Source organism: Galeopterus variegatus, unplaced genomic scaffold, assembly GCF_000696425.1.
Source record: "Galeopterus variegatus unplaced genomic scaffold, G_variegatus-3.0.2 Scaffold67, whole genome shotgun sequence".
Taxonomy (NCBI): Eukaryota; Metazoa; Chordata; class Mammalia; order Dermoptera; family Cynocephalidae; genus Galeopterus; species Galeopterus variegatus.
The window spans coordinates 160,567-180,130 of record NW_007726178.1 but is presented as its reverse complement, the minus strand read 5'-3'; the positions used below and the strand labels follow the sequence as shown (position 1 = coordinate 180,130).

The 19,564-nt window shown below is 36.9% G+C and overlaps 1 protein-coding gene across 1 annotated transcript in view; it reads right to left on the bottom strand.

Annotated features, from left to right (window-relative positions):
• Positions 1–19,564, bottom strand: part of MAGI2 (membrane associated guanylate kinase, WW and PDZ domain containing 2) — a 340,007-nt gene that overhangs the window by 234,405 nt on the left and 86,038 nt on the right. The window contains exon 6 of the mRNA XM_008577562.1: positions 224–862. Coding sequence (XP_008575784.1) covers positions 224–862 — 639 coding nt within the window. The remainder of the gene's footprint in view (positions 1–223; positions 863–19,564) is intronic.

Genomic DNA, 19,564 nt, shown 5'->3' with positions numbered 1-19,564 from the left:
AAAGCACTATTATTATTGTATTTAATATAAAATAGGAAAAATATATTTCCAAATTTAAAAACACAACTTCCTTTACTCATATTTGTCCCTTTTACTCTTTTACCTTTATTTTTTTAAAGTGTGATTTCATTTAACTCCCAAGAAAACCTCCATTTTAACAATATTGCAAAAGGTCCTACTATTTTACCCACATATTTCATTGCTGAGCCAGTGTTTGTCTTACCTCCTCGGTGGATAATCAAAGAAGTCTCACTTCCAATAGGGCAGTCCTTAAGTATATCCACTACTTCTGTATGGCTCAGGTTCTGTACATTCTGCTGGTTGATCTCAACAATGAGGTCACCTTCACACAGGCCAGAGCATCCCTGAATGTCAAGTATTTGTTTCACCCGCTGTCCTGTAGGACTGTCGGCAATAGTGAAGCCAAAGCCCTGGGCACCTTTCACAATGGTTAAGGTCATAAGTTCAGCTTGGGTGGCCCCAGATGAAGCCATAGACACATTGTCATCATGGACGGGTGGTGGATACGTGCCATCTAGCTGACCATCAGCTGGCATGGAGTGCAAAGAATGAGGTGGCCGATCTGTTATATCTGGAACTGACTGTGAGGTCCGAGAAATGTATTCCAAATATGTTTCATAGTTATGTCTTCCATTGACCATCACTGGAGGTGGCCTCTCCATTATTGCAAGGGGTGGCACCATGCTGTTAGCAGGATCTTCAGGGTCAAAGGGCAAAGGGTAGCCACGACACAACACCAGGTTGACACTCTGACCAATAGGAACAGACTGGAAAAGTTTGACAACATCTGCATGAGTGTGTCCAAGGACACAAACTTCATTAATATAGACAATGACATCACCTGCAAGGAAAAAAGAGAGATCGACAACATGAGGTAAGTTCAATTAATGTTGACAGAGCAAAATGGAATTATTTATGAGACTAGTGAAAGAGGTGCTCTGTTTCTCAGTAAGCAGTGAAAAAATCAATTAGAATAATACTTAAATCCAGTGTAGGTGACTCAAGGTTACAATAGGTCTGCCAACACATGCAATGATCAAATGCTGAAAAAAATGCTATTTGGTTGGTCTTGAAGCTCAGAAATGACTTCATATTCAGAAAGGAAGGCCCAGAAAGAAAAGTTAGAAGAACTTGTACCATGAAGAAGCACAAGTTCTATACTTTTTCATCTTAATGTCCATCTTCAGTGCAATTCAATTAATGGAATTTTCACACTATTGTGAAGTGGCGGTCATGAGTCTTGACAAAAAAGCAAGCCGAGGCATATGTTTTTGTGTGTGTGTGTGTGTGTGTGTGTGTGTGTGTGTAAGTTGAATGATCAATTGCCCCTTTTCTTTTTTATGGAAGAGGAAAATATTGGCCCATTAATTTTCTTCCATCTATAGCAGGTGCCATTGCAAGGCTTCCATATATATACAAGTAAAAGTCAAGAACACAGGTTTGGGGATCAGGAAACTGGGTCCATATCCTGGCTCTTCTACTTAGATATGTGATATTGGGCAAGTTACTAAACTGCTTTGAGCCACAGTTCCTTGTTTATAAAGTTGTTGCGAACATGAAATTAGATAATGCAGGAAAAGTGCTTGGCACAGTGCCTGACGCATGGTGAGTGCTCAATAAATGTGAACCAGTATTAATATTTATTATTGTTGTTAAAATAGTATGAAGGAGATTTGAGACCCTGGCTCTCAAATGGGAAGCAGCCATAGGCTAATCCTCTGATCTTAGGTAAATTGATATTTCTGTTGATCATTTTTAATAAAGGCATTTGTTCTCTCTCTCCAATGCATTATCCCAGATTTGTAGAGGTCCACCGTTTAGAAGCTAACATGATAATATTAGAAATGCCCTGAATGCAAATTATTCATTGTAAAATATATTGAGAAAAACAATTTTTCCTCCTTAAAAATGCAGAAAAACACGGTTGCTTGAGATAATTGTTTTAAAACTTTTCAGTTATGTATGAATAACAATTTTATTTTTGGAGAACTGTTCTATCATGGATTGGTATTTTTATTTTGACAAATCATAATACTTCAAAATTAAACTTGCAAATTGAGATTGTGCCTGACTATGCTGAAAAGTATATGAAGATGAAAAGACATGTTTTCATAGACTGTTAAGTGAGTAACTGCAGATATTAATTTATCAGGATAATTCTCAAACGGGTAATGCATATGGCTAGGGATTTCACTCTGAGACTTCCTTGCCCATCAAGATTGTAAACATCAAAAATGAAAAACAGAGTTGAACTTTCAGAGTTAAATACTTTTCTGGATTTTCTTAGGTGTATGATATAAAATAACTTTTCCACTAAATGCACTTAAAAATAAATAATTCTGCTTTAACAATAAATAATACTTTCCTGAGTAAAGTGCTCTCAACAACATTGACTCGATTAAGACTCACTCTTTCCAAATCTTGGAGAACTGTTTGAAAGTGCTAAAGATATGGACAGAAAAGCCAAACAGACATTTTCAGGGATCCAGGGATCCAGACATATGAGGGATCCAGATATTTCCCGCCTCCGGAAAATAGCACAGACTATTTGATTGGTGAGATGGAACTTCACTCTTCCATTATGTCCATCGGAGAGGGTGCTGGTGTGATGCCTGGGATCGTGGACCAGGACTCGGAACTGAGTTGGAATGGGCATCCCACCTCCGCTAGTACGAGTGTTCATCAGACTGTAGCATCCAGGGATGCTTTGGGCACCACTCTCAGGTAGACTAGTGTTTTTCTCCTTCTGCCTTTCAGATAGACTAGATTTTTCTCCTCCTGCCTTTTCTATTTTAAAAGTTATTATGTATATTTTACACATTGAAAAGGTTGAAAGGATAACAAATACCTGTGTACTATAATCCAACTTAATGATCAGAGCATTGCTCATATTAGTGGAAACCCACTTGGCTAGTACCTCTCCCCTCACTTACTGCCCTTTCCAAATGTAACCATTGTCTTGCATTTGAGGTTTGTTATTTACGTGTCCTTTATATTTTATGTCATGTCTAGGTAGGTGCCCATAAAAATAATATCTCTAAATAGTATTTAATCCCTAAATAAGAATCCCTGAAAAATGTTTTACATATTTTAAACCTTTTATAAATAGAATACATTTTAATATTCTGTAATTTCCCTCAAAATATATTTGGGATATTTATCTATTTTGATACCTGCACCTCTAGTTCATTAGTTTTCACTGTAATATAGCATCTATTGGATGACTACGTTACTATTTATTAGCATTTATCCATTCTTCTGTTAATAGACACTGGGGTTCTTGCAAATTTTTGGCTATGAAAGATGACTATGATTTGAATTTCTTTCCATGGCCCTTGTGCACATATGGGAAAGGTTTTCTGAGGTATGTACGTTGGCCTAGAATTGCTGGGCAGAGGCCATTTGCACCTTCATGTCTGATAATGACAAATGACTGACAAAATAGGTCAAATCAATTTACACTCCCATCGGTAGTGGATCAGAATTTTCACTGCTCCCCATGTGACAGAATACTTGGTATTCTCAGACTTAATTTTCGCTAACCTGATGGGTGTGATCATGGTTTTAATTTGTATTTCCCAGATTGCTAGTAAGGGTTAGCATCTTTTCTTATGTTTATTGGCCAGTCGGCTTTCTTCTTGGGTACATCTCATTTCCCAATCTTCCTATTAATGAGTTTTTATTATCACACATTAACTATTTTTGATGCCCACTTTCATTCCTGATCCAACATTTCCTGTAGGTTTGGGAGGCTGCATGGTAGTGATCTCAGGGGATATGTTGTCAAAAGACTTTGGTCTGAGTTCTGGCTCCATCACTTACTGGCTGTGTGACTTCCAAAAACTAGCTTACATCCCCTGTGACTTAGATTCTTCAGACGTAGTGAGGGACAGTAATAATAGCAACGTACTGTTCTGTGGGAAATAACAAATGAGATCATACAGCTGAAAGAGTTTGTAAGCTGTAAATTGTTATGCAAAGGGAGATCGCTATTTCAGTAATTATCATCTGTCCTTGGTTATAATCCTTCAAAATCAGGACAGTCCCACCAAGATATTCCCACTGTAGTCATAGGCAAGGATGACTCGAGTATGATTATGGAAATGATGCATTTCTGAGAGGGCAAGTGAAAGGCAGGAAGGTAACACATGCCACTTTCCTCTAAGGCTCTCCCCGACTTTAATTGCTAACACATCCCTCAGGCCCAAGCAGGCTTCATCCTTCCCTCCGCTCTGCCAGCATTTCATGCAAAAAAAGAACTGAGGGTAACGTTCCAAGCTCTCAAGGTTCCCTGCCAGGTCTAAAGAGTAGTTATTTGAATTATAGTGATTAATGTTATCTATTTTTGAGTTTTAATGTGATCTAGCTATTTAGAAACAGAACAAGAACTATTTGTGGTTCTTAGTAAGACTGCCTTTTAAAACTTATGTATATTTTCCACTCAGAGAAATTTTTCAAGACATCAAGCAAGCAAGTGATAAAGAATCCTGCAACTATATCTTTATGAAGATACACAGAAGATTTCTGAATGTACAAGATGAGTGGTCAGTTATCACAGGATAAAACTAACAACTTGGTAGTACTCAACTGCCCACTTTAAAAAATATGTGGATGCCTAGATAATGTGTTATGCCAAAAACTGTTGTAGATGGAGAAGCAAGCAAACATTTGCTTGTTCAGATAGAACTGACTGGGTAGGATATTTATAGTCTATGCTCTATGAATGTCATCTACATGTTGCAAAATAAAAATATGAGCCACCTGGTATATGTCATCTGATAGTGCCATGCCAAGTCCTGTGAGAGACTGGATTTAAGAGCACAGAAAGGGACGTCATTAGGAAAACTGGCTCAAGCTCCAAACCACTGGACTACTTAAGAGGGAGAATTGGAGAAGAGTCACTTGATCTCTCCATCTCTCGATTTTTTCTATTATAAAACGAAAATTAAAATATTTTCTCCATTTCCTCTTTTGCAGGGCTATAGTGAGAATGAGATCATGCTTGTGAAAATACTTCGAATTTTACCAAAGAAAGGTTCTCTATAAAAATAAGATGGTACATTTCTTTTGAAAGCTAGGCACATATTTTCATTACCATATTGCCTGAAAGCTTACATTATTTCCTGTATGGTCATTCACTTTTGGCCATATTTAGGCCAGATGGTTTTAAGGCTAGATACCTCAGGCTTATTGGTCAGATTGGGAACAAACACAATCAAGCACTCATCAGAGCTTGGTGTTCCTATAGGTCTGGTCTCACAATGATCTGATTCCCAATTATGGGATTTCAAATTGCAGGTGAGTGAGAACGGAGGTTGATGAGCAGGAGGTTTAAAACAGTTGTCCTGCATGAGAAAATGTTCTAAGATACTTTCTTTCTTAGTCATGGAAATCAGAATACAGCATTGGCTATCTCATGGATACCTCATCCTTTTGGACAAACTAGGGCACTCTCCATAAAACATTGTTTACGTTGGAATTATTTGTATACCTCTCTCCTCTGCTCCCACATCCTTTGCCTCACGGTGGCCTGCAGGATCTGCCCTTTCAGAATCTCTCGCTCCCACCTGCTGCCTGCCTTCCTGACCACCACCTTGGACCAGACTGGAAGAATTTACTTCTCATTCAGATCTCATCTTACGGTCTACTCTATTAAGTTCTTAACTTTAAACTAATCAGTCGCTGCAATTACTGTTTAACACTCTTTACCAACAGTCTTTCTAACTTTTGCCTTCACCACTCAGGAAGTTACCATTCTTGTGAAGCTGGTATCTCCTGGTCACACCTTGCAACTTGCTACTTGCCTTCTAGGCAAATTCCGCTACTCCTCTACCCTCCATGCAATTCCTTTCTATGCAAAACTTCATCTCAACTAATTCCTTTCTTTCCTCACTTCTTCAAAGATATCTTCCATTATTCCTGCTCAAATTCCTCCTTTTTCATGTTTGTGACTTGCAAATTTGTCTCAGACTTTATTTCTTTGTGGGAGTTCTACCTGTCCCACCTTTTCTCCACAGTATGTACAGAGTGTTATTACTATGTTGAGAATTCTTTAGGTATTCAGGATAGATTATCACTGAACAAAGGATGAAAGATTTAGTCAGAGGAAGACCAAAAAAGATTTCATAGCTAAATTTACTGCTTCCAGTTTAGTGTTTATAACTTCTGTTTTTGCTAAGCTATACCAATTTTTTTTTGATAAAAGAAAAAAAAAAAAAAACTCACTGACTATTCCCCTCCTACCAATTACACGCACTCTACATTTAAAAATCAGTATTTTTTGAGTTTCCTCTCGGCTAATAAGATTTGATTGAGCTTTATTTTCTGAGGCTTATGTTTGTTTTAATAATATATAATTTTATCATAATATGCAATTTTATTATAATATTGTATATCAATTTTCAATCTACTCCCCCAACAACCACAAATACATCAGTTTCCTCTTGCCTACTTTATATGAAAGAGATAATGTCTGTGAAAATGTTCTGTTATGGTGAAGCACTGTCATAATGTTTGATATATATAAACACGTAAATTAAAAATTGTAACAAATGGCTGATAAAGATTGGAAAGTAAAAAGTCCTGGGCCGGCCCGGTGGCGCACTGCTACAGTGCGCCGCTTGGGAGCACAGTGGCGCTCCCGCCGAGAGTTCGGATCCCACATACAGACCGGCCGCTCACTGGCTGAGCGAGGTGTGGGTGCAACACTGATGGTTGCGATCCCGTTGCCGGTCCCGGTCCGGTACGGGCGCAACACTGAGGGTTGCGATCCATTGCCAGTCATGAAAAAAGACAAAAAGGGAAAAAAAAAAAAGTCCTAATGATGAGAAAGAATAAATAGATGGAATTTCAAATTAAAAAAGCCTTTGAATTTTATTAAATTATTTGGCAATTCTCTCAGAAGAATTTTAGAGAACAGTTATTTTCATCCTTGTAACTGAATACACTGTTTCCCAGCACAAAAGCCTAGTGCCTCATAAAAGATCCTTGGATTCTCATTCCCTTGTGGGATATAAATACAGTGTGGTAAGGGTGGAGGGCTCAGAGGGACAGAAGCTTGTCTGCACTGTGTGGTGGTGGCGGTGGGTGGAACTTAGATCATCCACAGTGCGGTCTTGGCATGTTCTCAGCTGTGTCACAAAGGGGAAAAGATCAGGGGGTAAACGCCCATGGAAAAAAACAGGTTCATGTCTTATTTTCTCCAGTTCCTTGATGACTGTTACAGTGTTCTATGTCTCTTATTGCCCCAAAGTTTTTCCTTATACTTAAATCTATTTTTTTTCTTGCTAAAAATCAACTGTTTCCTCTATTTCTGTTCTCATAAAGACAGAAGCATCATTCTATTAGAACAATTTGAAGCAGTTTCTAAAATTTCTTTGGAGTAAAAGTAATAAAAACAGCCATCAATTGAAGGAGAACTCCACCTTAGCGATTCTGGACCTCATTATGGTTCTATAGACTTCAAACATCTGTTTTGCAAATAGCATTATTGCACACACCCATTGAATTAGGTAGAAATGCAAAAATAAATAAGTTATAAAAGATATGAGGCAGGATAAAATTCCTTCATCAGAAGAATTTTAATTTATTAATTCTTATGTGCTACATTATAAATGACATTGCAAATAAAAATGAAGTGAATCAAGCTGCAGCACTAAAATAAGGTGCAGACACTGTCTTAATAGTTTTCTACACGTCATGAGACCGAATGTGGCTTAATGGAGAGAGCACTGATTTAGAAGTTAAGAGGTTTATGTTCTTATCTATCCACAAACACCAATAACTAGTAGTGTCAACACATTTCTGGGTCTTATTTTTCATTTACTCATTAATTTATTCAGCAAAGATTTACATATATTCAGTGGCTACTATGAGCCAGGCATCATGTTATAAAAAGAGAGAATTGGACCAGATGATCTCTAAGGTGTTTTCTTCACTCTGAAATTTTAAGACAAAGGCCCTTGGTTTCTAGCTCTTAGATTGTTCTTCAGTTGGTTTCTTTCTTTCTTTTCCTACTACCACCACCTGAGAACAGATCCTTAGCATCTGTTACAAGACTTCTGCAATAGCCCTTTAGCTGGGCTTCTGATGTCACCGCGGGAAAGACTAGAAAAGGAGGAAAGGAAAGCCCAGCACATGGCATGACTAAGTGAGATTGTAGGATCATGGGGTTCCCTAGTCTCACCCTATATTGACCTCTTGGAGTAGATGGGACATTGCTAATAAATCTCTTCTGGTCAGGAATGGCTCAGGAACCAGGTGGGTGTGAATCCCTTGTTCTGTACATCAAGGGTAGTAGTGCAGTTGTTGCAAAGCTGCTTCCCTGTCAATTATCTTCCTCACTATGCACTCTGATGTCCCTTCTACTTAATGTCCTTCAGTGTTTGCTCATAGAGAGAGTCAAGTGCAAACTCTAGTGCTCTAGTTGAGCTCTCAGTCCACATTTCACCATCTCTTGCCTCTTCCCAACCTCCTCTGTGCTTCAGTTGGCCCAAGCTTCAGGCCATTCCCCCACACATGCTATTTTCTTTCCAGATTCTGTGTTCTTGTTCCTGCCTGTCCTCTTGCTTTGTCCCTACTAACAAACTCCTAGTCACCCTTTGAGGCCAGCTTCACCTTTTGACCACTTTTCTGACCACCTTCTATGGCTAAGTGTTCTTCCTATGTGTCACTCTTCCTGACAGCATAATTCTTCAATCCATTTAATCCATTTAAGCACCTGGAATGTCTGACCACAGTCACTACCATTTTAATATACTAACATTTGTCTGGCATTTACAAAGTCCATCCTACGTAATCCTTACAAAGTCCATATGTGATAGCCATTGCTATCTGTACTTTATATGTGGGAAAACTGAACCTAGGAGGGGTTAAGTTAACTTCTCTAAAGTCACACTGCTAATAAGGTCAGACTCAGGAATGGAGTTCAAGACTTCAGTACCAATGTTAAGAATTTCAAACAGTCCAGGACATATTTTGACTTGAGAACTCTTTCGTGTTCATCAAATCATTATCAGTCAGAATTCTAGGTAAAATATCTTTAATTCCTAAGTGTGAAAATTGAGAGATGAACTGTGGTGTTCTGATTAGCTAAGTCAATGGAGAGAGGCAGGGAAGTAGATAATTGCCAACAGGGGAACTTATTGCAGCAGCTAGGCACATTTTCTGCCGTCCTCCAAATGTGCTGTTTAGAACAGTTGGAGAATGCTCAGGGGGGAGGTGACAGGGCACTGTAGCCCACAGAACTCTGTCACCACCACGAAACATAAGCTCTAGTATAAACATTTCAACAGTTGTGTGATGTTGGACAAGCAGTTTAACTTTTCCTGGTCTAGTTTTTTTCATGTAAAATGTAGAAGTCAGAAAAGATCATTTCTCAGGTACAGCTTTAAGAGTTTGTACATCTGATGAGAATGCAGAACGCTTTCCTACTGCACTCACACGAGGCACTGGGAGATTTCAGTGGTGCGTTAAAACAGGTAAGTGAAACCTTTAGGGGCTCTACCCAAGGTTTTCTGACTTTCTACAAAAGCAGCCAGTGACTGCAACACACTATAGGCAAAAGGATTTGATGGAGTAGCCACTTATTTCTTAAAAGAATGAAAGACTTCTTAATCATTTTTCATAATTTCATCTGTGTGACCCGTTGCAGATGCCTAATTAAAATCTTGGTTAAAAAGAAAATTATGCTTAATCAGCACACATCCAGCAATTATTCCCTGGCAGATGTGAATTAGTCCAATGATCTATTTACATTTCATTTGTGTTTGGCATTGAGTGGTAAGATATATTTAAATACTTGCATTTTACTTTGTTGAAAGGAAGAAAGAAGATACATTCTAAGAGAATCTAAAGGCACTGATTATTTGCTGATCTGGCAAAGATGAAACAATACTTCAGATAAAAACTATAAGTAAAGCCACACACACACACCACACAGCACAAAGCACACAAAGCACAAAAGCTTGCAAAGCTCCAAAGAACAGAGGCTTTCTAAATAACTTGCTCACTTTAGGAATTCAATAGCACAAAATGGTCAGTGAATCTGTCATTTGTTTAAAAGAACATAATGAATTTTAAATAAAACATGATAAATATGTTATCAAAGGGATCATATAAATTGAAAATAGGTTAATAGAAGAAAATAAAAACAAAATCTATTTAAGAAAATATATTAACACCTTGAAAGTTTATGAGAGCAAGAAAAAAGTGTGTTGTACAGTTTCCCTGTGTTTTCTTCTGTATTATGGACATACTTGGGGGCTGCACAACACAGAACCCCCTCCCTTAAAAAATACTCTAGTTCCTGAAATATCCTGTAAAAACGAGTCATCATTTTACCTGGACATTAAGCAATGTGCAGGCTTATTTTCAAACAGCAGTAACTGTGTGTTTCTTAATAGGCATGATTCTTTTCTACAAAAATGGCTCCTAGGGGCCAATGTGGCATGACCTATCACCCTAGCGACTGACTTTATTCCAACACAGTGTATCAAGTGGCTGTAAAACATCCCCTGGAATGATGGGGACAGCTGGCTAGGTGGAGCTGGGAACCGTCTCGGGACATGCTTTCCAAGAACTCATTCTCCTCTACCTGCAACTGTTGATTGCCTGCGGTTCTGACTGAGCAAGAAAAATGATGAACAAGAAGAAAGTGAGAAAGATAAACAGGATTGACGCATCCATTTCATTTCAGACTGTTGCCTCCAGTCAAAGGGTTGAAGTTCTTGTAATTTTGTGTGTGTGCGCATGTGCGCCCTACCTGAGCTACAGACCCTTTTAAGACAAGTAGAGCAGTGTTTTCCATCAGAGAAAAGTAGACTTTAGTTTTTGATACTGTGAAATCAATGCAGAAGGAGGGGAACCCTATTTCAAGGCTCCAGATACCATTCTGTGAAGTTGTTCACTTGAATTGCTTTTGAAAAGAGGTGCTATTGCTCCAGGGTGAGCTGGGTGCTGGTCTTGAGTGCCCAGACTGGGGGTGGAGGGAATAGATGTCTATCGGTGGATCTGCTCGGTCAGAGAAGCTCTAGCTGCTAGGTCTCTAACACTCTGCGTGTGCATTTCTGAAATGAGTTCTGATTACTTCTTCCATTGCAAGCCAGTCAACACTCCTTAACTGGTTGTGCACCATGTTCCATTATGTTGATCTACTCCTTCACTCTCTCTGTTTGTGAGAAATTACAGGGCTCCTGCTGCCTTGCTGAAATGAGGGCTGCCAGAATATTTCTCCCATATGGATTTCAGAACTGGTGCAGCATTAAGTAGCTGAGCTTCATAAAATGGCTGGCCTACAGAACAAATGTGCCATGCTGGAAATGTGATTGTATATTGCATGCACATGGGTCCAAGGATTGACGAGAGAGCCCTTCTAACTTGTTAAGAGAGAAACAGACTAGGCAGATATGAATCTTCACTGACAGACTTTGATTGTTCAAACTTGGACCCTTTAATTTCCAATTTCAGTTTCTGAAAGAACAATATTTTATGCAAGAATCCAGGAGTCAGCCTGCTCATTGGGCCATATACACCAAGGATCGCCAATTAAAAATCCCTCAAACACATGGCAAAAGAGAAGAAAAAAATTTGTCTTGGCTGCACTAAAATTTTGGAATCCAGAGAAAGATAGTTATCATCTCTCTAATTTATGTGGCGAGAAAGAGAAAGCAATACAGTATCTGATAACGTCAGACATCTTAGGACTTCCTCCACAGGTTGTATATCTCACCACTACACTCTCTGTGTTAGACACTGCGCACAGATTATTATGCAGATGAATAATGTCATTAGTCTAGGAGTTTCAGGAAAATATGAAGCAATTTCACTGCAGACAATGGAAGATTATTTTATTCTCAGACACAACAGACAAATGGTGCAGAGAAAAACAATCTAGTCCCCTGCTGTTCCCAATGTTACAATTATTATACACTACTGAAGCTGACTGGAATAAGTTTGCAGAGAATCATCATTGAAGATTTTAAGTTTCTCTCTCACTCTAGCTGACACTATTGAACATATATCTGTGTGAATTTAAACATCAGTAGATCCGCAAGTTTATATGTTAATTTGCTCATTTATGTGTTACAATACATTTTATACCCCAGAAAAACATGGTTAACAACAGCCAGAAACAATGAAAATTTCTTGTTTTTTAAACCTAAATTTATTATTTTTATAACTGTAGCACGAGCAATTTATTTCATATTGAGTTCCTGCAAATCATAGTAAAATGCAAGAATCATAACCATATGGTGGCAGATTAATCAATTGAAAAGTGAAAGTTTTAAACAGTCTCTTGAGTTTTTTTTTTTTATCTGGATAATACAAAACAATCCATTAAATCCTTTCTACTGAATAAATACATTGTTGGAGATCAAGGAGAAATGACTAAATTGGCTAATAATAATAACAGTTACTATTATATGCTAAGAATGATAACTGTAGGCCAGAAGTTGTCAAGCACTTTAGAGACATAATCTCCTTTTAATCTTTGAAGTAACCTGATGAAGAATATACTGCTCCCATTTTATAAAAGAAGCAACCATAGCTTAGAGGAGCCAAGTTCCACAATTACAAAGTGAACCAGCTGCTATATCTCTAGTGTGTTTAGGATACTTTCAGGTTTATCTTCCAACTACATAAATGTTTGGTTATATAAATTTATAAAATTTCAAGATTCATTTCATCAATTTATTTGGCATTTCTTAAGAATTAGACCAGTGTTAATCATCAGTTTGAATTTTGTTTACTTAATTTCACGTGAACTGAAATGAATAGATATGTTGGCATAATGTACACATACATGATATTTTATCATGACATAACAGTCTTGTTTTTATTCACACATTGTAGCCCACATAAAGAAATCACCCAGTGGCAGGATTCTCTATATTTCAACGGGCTAGTCAGCCCGCTGAAGTGCTAACACAAGAAAATCAGAACAAAAATAAAAAACAAAATGCCAAACTGATATGAGGGTGAATAATCTTAATGATTTTAATGGACCCAAACATTGAAGGGTCAATTAGTACATTAGCTAACTGTAAAGAATCAGTTTCCTTTGGTCTAGACTACATGAAACAGATATATACTATCTTTTTTTGGTACTATATTTTCTGTTTCAGTTACACAGGCTAACTTTTCTACATAAACAGTAATCAACAATTGTTGAGCACATGCGATTGTTACCCATTTCCATTTTGAATTCCACTCATGAAACTGACAAAGGAAGCATAAAATCATATTTTATATCCCTAATTACTGGTTTAAGGAAGGAAGAGAGCTGAGGACTTAGCCAATGAATAATATAAAAATACCATCAGCAGATCATAAATATTTATTGCTACATCAAAAGTCTGCTAGTCAATCTTTCAATAATTTCTTTAACATAAAATACTTGAGACAGGATATTGAAAAAAATATTAATTAAAATTCAGACTTAGCTCTGAACGGATAGCAAATATTCCCTGCCGTCAAATGTCTTTACCTAATTTTTTTTCTTAGTTTCATTTTTCCCTTTGGGTTTGACTGCAGGTTTTTAAATTTATTCACCTACTAAACATGCAATTATCATTTTAAATCTGACAATGAATCTGCTTGCTTTGTGGAGAAAGATTAGAGCTAAGAGAAAGATTTTTTTTTTTTTGCAAAGGAACACTAAAATAAACTTCAGTATCTATTTCACTTGAATATTTATCTTTGTTAGGCCCCCAAATTTCTTATTTTCTTATAGACTTTAATTATTTTAAAATCAGGAAAGATGCACTAACACTATTTTTAACAATTGGTTTACCGACTGTGGTTGATTAACAGCCAATTGAATCAATACACACAAAAGAATAATGTAGTTATGACATATCTTGTATGTTCTATGTATGCAATAAAATCCTCATTTTCAATATCTTATAAGCTAAAGAAATATTTAAAATGTTAGCCTGGTTATCTGTAAGGATGATCATCTCATTGATGTGCATGAAAATTCATGCTAGGGGAGAAGAAGGTAAATTATGATATGTACTTGGTAAATTCTAGTGGAAGATTTGCAAAAATATAGAAGTAAGGGGCTAGAGATATGGATTTTGGAGTCATCAGTGTAGATGATAAGCTTTCACTCCCAGACTTCTTTTGTTATTTCTCCATGGATTCCATGTTCAAAATGATTTTCCAATCTCAACTTTATTTATTAAGTAGTAATTAATTAGTTCTTTTATTTTTATTCATTTAACTACCAAAATTTCTAATCAGGATGAATAAACCAGTATAATCCACATTAGGTTGATGCATTTTTAGTCATAATAAAATAATTTTAATGTTTTATATCCATTCAATAAATATTTATGGGGTCTCTACCATGTATTCTGGGAGAGGCCCAGCAGATACAAAGATGAGGAAGATATAGTCTATGACCTTAACATACTGTGAACTATGATCTAGCAAAGAAAAACTAGCAAATATTTATTATGATTAAATGCATAATTTCCATTCAGTATTTTAGTGAAATATTAAAAATAACTAGTGTTCACAAGAATGCCAAACCAAACCAAACCAAACTATTTACCTCTTCTCTTTGGAGTAATGTAGAAAACATGTGTCCTTATTTCTCATTTATCTAGGGGGTATCCAGTACCACAATGACACAGAGTAAGGGCTCATGAACATTTATTGAATGCAAACATTAGTGACCATGCAACATTTTAGGAAAGTATGAGCTATCCAAAGAAGAGATGTCCAAATCAAAACTACATTGAGATACCATCTTACCCCAGTAAGACTGGCTATTATCAAAAAGACAGAAAATACAAACGCTGGTGAGGAATTGGAGAAAAATGAACACTTATGCATTGTTGGTAGGACTGTAAATTAGTACAACCATATGGAAAACAGTATGGAAGTTTCTCAAACAACTGTAGATAGAACTACCATATGACTCAACAATCCCACTACTGGGTATATACTCAAAGGCATGGAAATCATCATGTCAAAGGGACACCTGCACTCCCGTGATTATAGCAGCACTGTTCACAATAGCCAAGATATGGAACCAACCCTAAATGTCCATTGAAAGGTGATTGGATAAAGAAAATGTGGTACATAAGCACAATGGAACTCAGCCATTAAACAGAATCAAATTCTGCCATTTGAAGCAACATGGATGAGCTTGGAGAAAATTATGTTAAGTGAAACAAGACAGACACAGAAAGAGAAATATCACATGTTCTCACTCATATGCAGGAGCTAAAAAAGAGAAGAAAACAAAAGAAACGAAAACAAAACAAATAGAAAGTTGAACTATTAAAATGAGAGAGAATAACAGTGGTTAATAGACATGGGAAAGAGGAGGGAAGGGATAGTGAGAGGCTGGTCAGTGGACACAAAATTACAGCTAGGTAGGAAAAATAAGGTCTATTTTTGGTACTGTTGACCAGGAATCTATAATTAACTGATTTACTGCATATTATTATGACTAGAAGAGAGGAGATCAAATGTGTATGTCACAAAGAAACGGTTAAGTTTTGCAATGATGAATATGTTAATTCATCATTGCAAAATGACACATGAAAAGATCATCACACATTGTATACACGTATTGAAATAGAATGCTGTACTCTATAAATATGTACAATCAGTATGTTTCAATAATAAAAACAACAACAACAGAGAAAACAAAGAAGAGCTGTCCAGCAGTGCAGCAAGTTTTGGGAAATGATGTTAGCAGGGGAGGGAACTCTGAGGGAAGAGAAGTGGCCATTGATTTCACCAAGTGGGCGTATCCCAGGGACATTGCCAAGTTTAGTTTCAGTAGGCTATGAGGGTAGAGAGAAGTTGGAGAGGGAAAGAGTTGTGAGAAAATGAACGTGGTGGCTGTCTGTCCACTACAACTAAGAAGCCTGGTAGAGAAAGCAGGAAATGAGTAGAAAAGTAAAAGCAGCAGGCAGACAGGAGAGAGAAGAGGAAGAGGAAGCGGGCAAGAGAAATTTAAGATGTTGGGTTAGGAGGGTATGATCCAAGAGCAGAGCATGTGAATTTGAAGTTTTAGAAGTTTAGTTTCAGAATGGAGAAAGAACACCTTTTATCTGATTCTAGAAGGGAAAACAAAAGGGCAGTAGGAAGAATAATAAAATTTTACCTTTACCTTGATTTATGAGGAAACTCAATTCATTATCTCAGCAAAGTAGGATGTGAGATGGTTATCTTGGGGAGTGGGGCAGTGATGGGGAATTATGGAAAAATCACCACCACCACCAAACTTACATTCTAGGATTTTTTGGTATTCCCCACCCTGATCCAGAGCACCATTAATTAGCAGGTAATTTCATGGCATTGCTGTTCCTCCAGACCAGGTTTGAGAACGAGGTACTCAAGAGTCTAGTGAACTGAGGTTGTCTGCCCTACAAATTCATGTAAGCAAAAGCTTATAATTCAACTGTTTCAATAATTGTGTAAACTCTTACTTTGTGTTGTGTATATCTGGATCTATATGGTTTTTATAAGTTCTCTTAAGTAGTACAAGTCAAAGAAGAGATTACTACTCAAACATAGATGTAGCAGATTTTTATTTTTGTAAGGAGACTGTGATGGTTAGTTTGATGTGTCAACTTGGCTAGACTATAGCACCCAGTTCCTCAATTAAACACCAATACTAGGGTATTTCAAAAAGTTTATGGAAAGATTCATATTATCTCTTAATTTTATTTTTTGATGAACTTTTGAAGTATCCTTGTGTCAGTGTTGCTGTGGAGGCATTTTGTAGAAGTGGTTAACATGTACAATCAGTTGACCTTAAGTGAAGCAGATCATTTTTGATAATCTGTGTGGGCCTCATCCAATTGGTTGAAAGGCCTTGAAAACAAAACTGAAGTTTCCCTGAGGAAGAAGAAATTCTTCTTCAAGACTGAAGCATCAGCTCCTTCCCAAGCATTTCCAGCCTGCTGGCCTGCCTTTTAGATTGCAGACCCGCCAGCCCCCATAACTGGTGTGAGCCAAATCCTACCGGTTCTATTTCTCTGGAGAACACTGACGGATATAGAGACCAAAGAGTAGTTCTGACCTCTTATTTCTGAAACTACATAGTCTATGTACTTAAACACATTTAATAAACTTATTGAAGGAAAATGAAAGTTGTTGTAACAGGGAATATGTGACAAGGGACACGAGACAGGGGTTTTAACATATGCAAATTGGTTTCACATAATTTTACTAATTGATTTTCACTCCTTTACTTATTTGGTACAGCATAAACCTTGCATGGATCACATTTTTTGGATTAATCACACTTCCTCAGTTCTGAGATTGTATCCCCTATTTTTATTTTGTCCTTTTTGAGACCGGCCGCACCATGCTCAGCCAGTGAGTGCTGTGAGCGCACCGGTCATCCCTATATAGGATCCGAACCGGTGGCGGGAGCGCTGCAGCACACCCAGCGCCGCACTCTCCCGAGTGCGCCACGGGCTCGGCCCTGTATCCCCTATTGACTCAAGTTGTGGTGTCAGAACTCTCAGTCAAACACATACACGTATAGTTTACATCGGAATAATTTAGATTAGATAGATTCTAAAATCATTTGCCTAGGGGATAGTTTAAGCCATTCCAGGGAGATAAACCCACATGTCTAAGTCTACTGCTTTGTAGGTAAGTTGTGATATACCATGTCGTTTACTATTTGTGTCTGTATTAAGATTTAAATTTTTCTTTTGTTCTTTCTCACTATTTTAGACACAATCTTAATTTACACATCTATTAAATGTTACACACTTTTCACATGTGGCATTGAGGCATTTTTAAAATGCTGTTAAACACCTGGCTATGTTTAGGTGAAAGAGGACAAATAATTATTATTGAGTTTTAGCATTTGGAAAAGGTATTAGTTTCCATCAATTTCCCCTATTTATGGCCTATTAACATGAATTAAATAGTATAAATACTCACTGACTTGTAAAATATCACTCTGAGGTCTTTTGGGTTAGTTTACTAAAACATATTTATTGATTTTTAGGTCAATTCCAGATGCCATGAAGTATAGCTGTAACCACTTTGGAAGAGTCATGTATTCTATAGAAGGCTTTGGTCCATGATTTAGTCAGTAGTTTGAGTACCCATGCTAGATCACGACTTTATAAAAGAATTTCATAGCTGTTCTCTTCCATGAAATCTTGAGGTATTTCTTGTAGGTAATTTACAATACCCTTTCAGAGAAACACAAAATTTAAATCATTTATTACAGACATGAGATGTTAATGAGAACATTTAAAAACAGTGGTCAGGCATCTCAGCTGCCATACACTTCATAATTTATTAGGTATATTTTACTTATGCAGGTTAATAAAAGATGTGTTTGACATAGCATCAGACTGACCTTGTTTCTTGGCAAATACTATCTTAAAGTCTCTAGAGCTGATTCCATTGCCAGCCATTCTTTTCAAGGACAGTTTGTTATTATTCTCTTGGAAACAATTAACAGACTGTCGTACAGAATAACATGTACTCTGTGCTAAAATTCTTTACTAAAGAAGGCCCAGAAAACAATGTGTCTTCAAACTTTGACTCTCGGGAGTCTTCATTTCTGAGAACTTTCTCTTTGTACTTAATTTTTTGAATATTCAAATGTTATGAAAACACATTGGGCTTGAAAAATTACTTTAAAAGAAAATTCAGGCCATATTTTGAGATAAGCAAGGATTTAGCCTAACCTACATTATTTCCATTGGTATTTACTTTGCTGGATGATGGAATCTGACGTTCAGTTTGACATAAGCATCAGTCAAATCATCATAAAAGACACAGTTTGGTTTAATGTTCGAAACTTACTAAGGGTAAAAAATCAAACAGAGGCATTGTGTCCTCCTTTGCTTTTTAAGTCAACAAGGCTTGCAATTGACAGGGTTTTCTAGCTAAATATTTTAGTTGACTCAGATTTATCAAACATTTTGCACCATTTTATTTCAGAATAAGATTTTATTTAGGCCCAAATAAGATTTTATTTAAAATCCTGTTAAAGGAATTATAAACTGAATTTATTTACTACCTAAATAGGCAGAGTGAGATTAGTAATTGTATACAGAAAATTATACAGTATTCACAAGGTCCTTTTTTCTAAAGCTCGTAGTTTAAGGTAGGACTCAGCAAACTTTTTTTCTGGAAAACACCAGATAGTAAATATTTTTGACTTTGTGGGCTATATAGTCTCTGTAACAACTACTCAATGCTGCTGTTGTAGCAAAAAATCAGTCAAAGGCAATATGCAAATGAATGAGCTTGGCTGTTCCAATAAAACTTTATTTACAAAAACAGGTGGTGGGCTAGTCTTGCCCACTTGTCATAGTGTGCCAATCTTTGGTCTAAGGGAAAAGTCTTAGTAATATAAATAGTATCACTTCATTGGCCCTTGGAAAGAATTTGGCATGGGGACTCAAAGTAGTATCAGAACCAGGACAGAGGAAATTAAAGTAAGAGAAATTTAAGCACTAAATGTTACCCTAATTATAGTCCAAAGTTGTTTTAATACCATCAATAATACCACACATGCTTTACAGTTTAAATAATACTT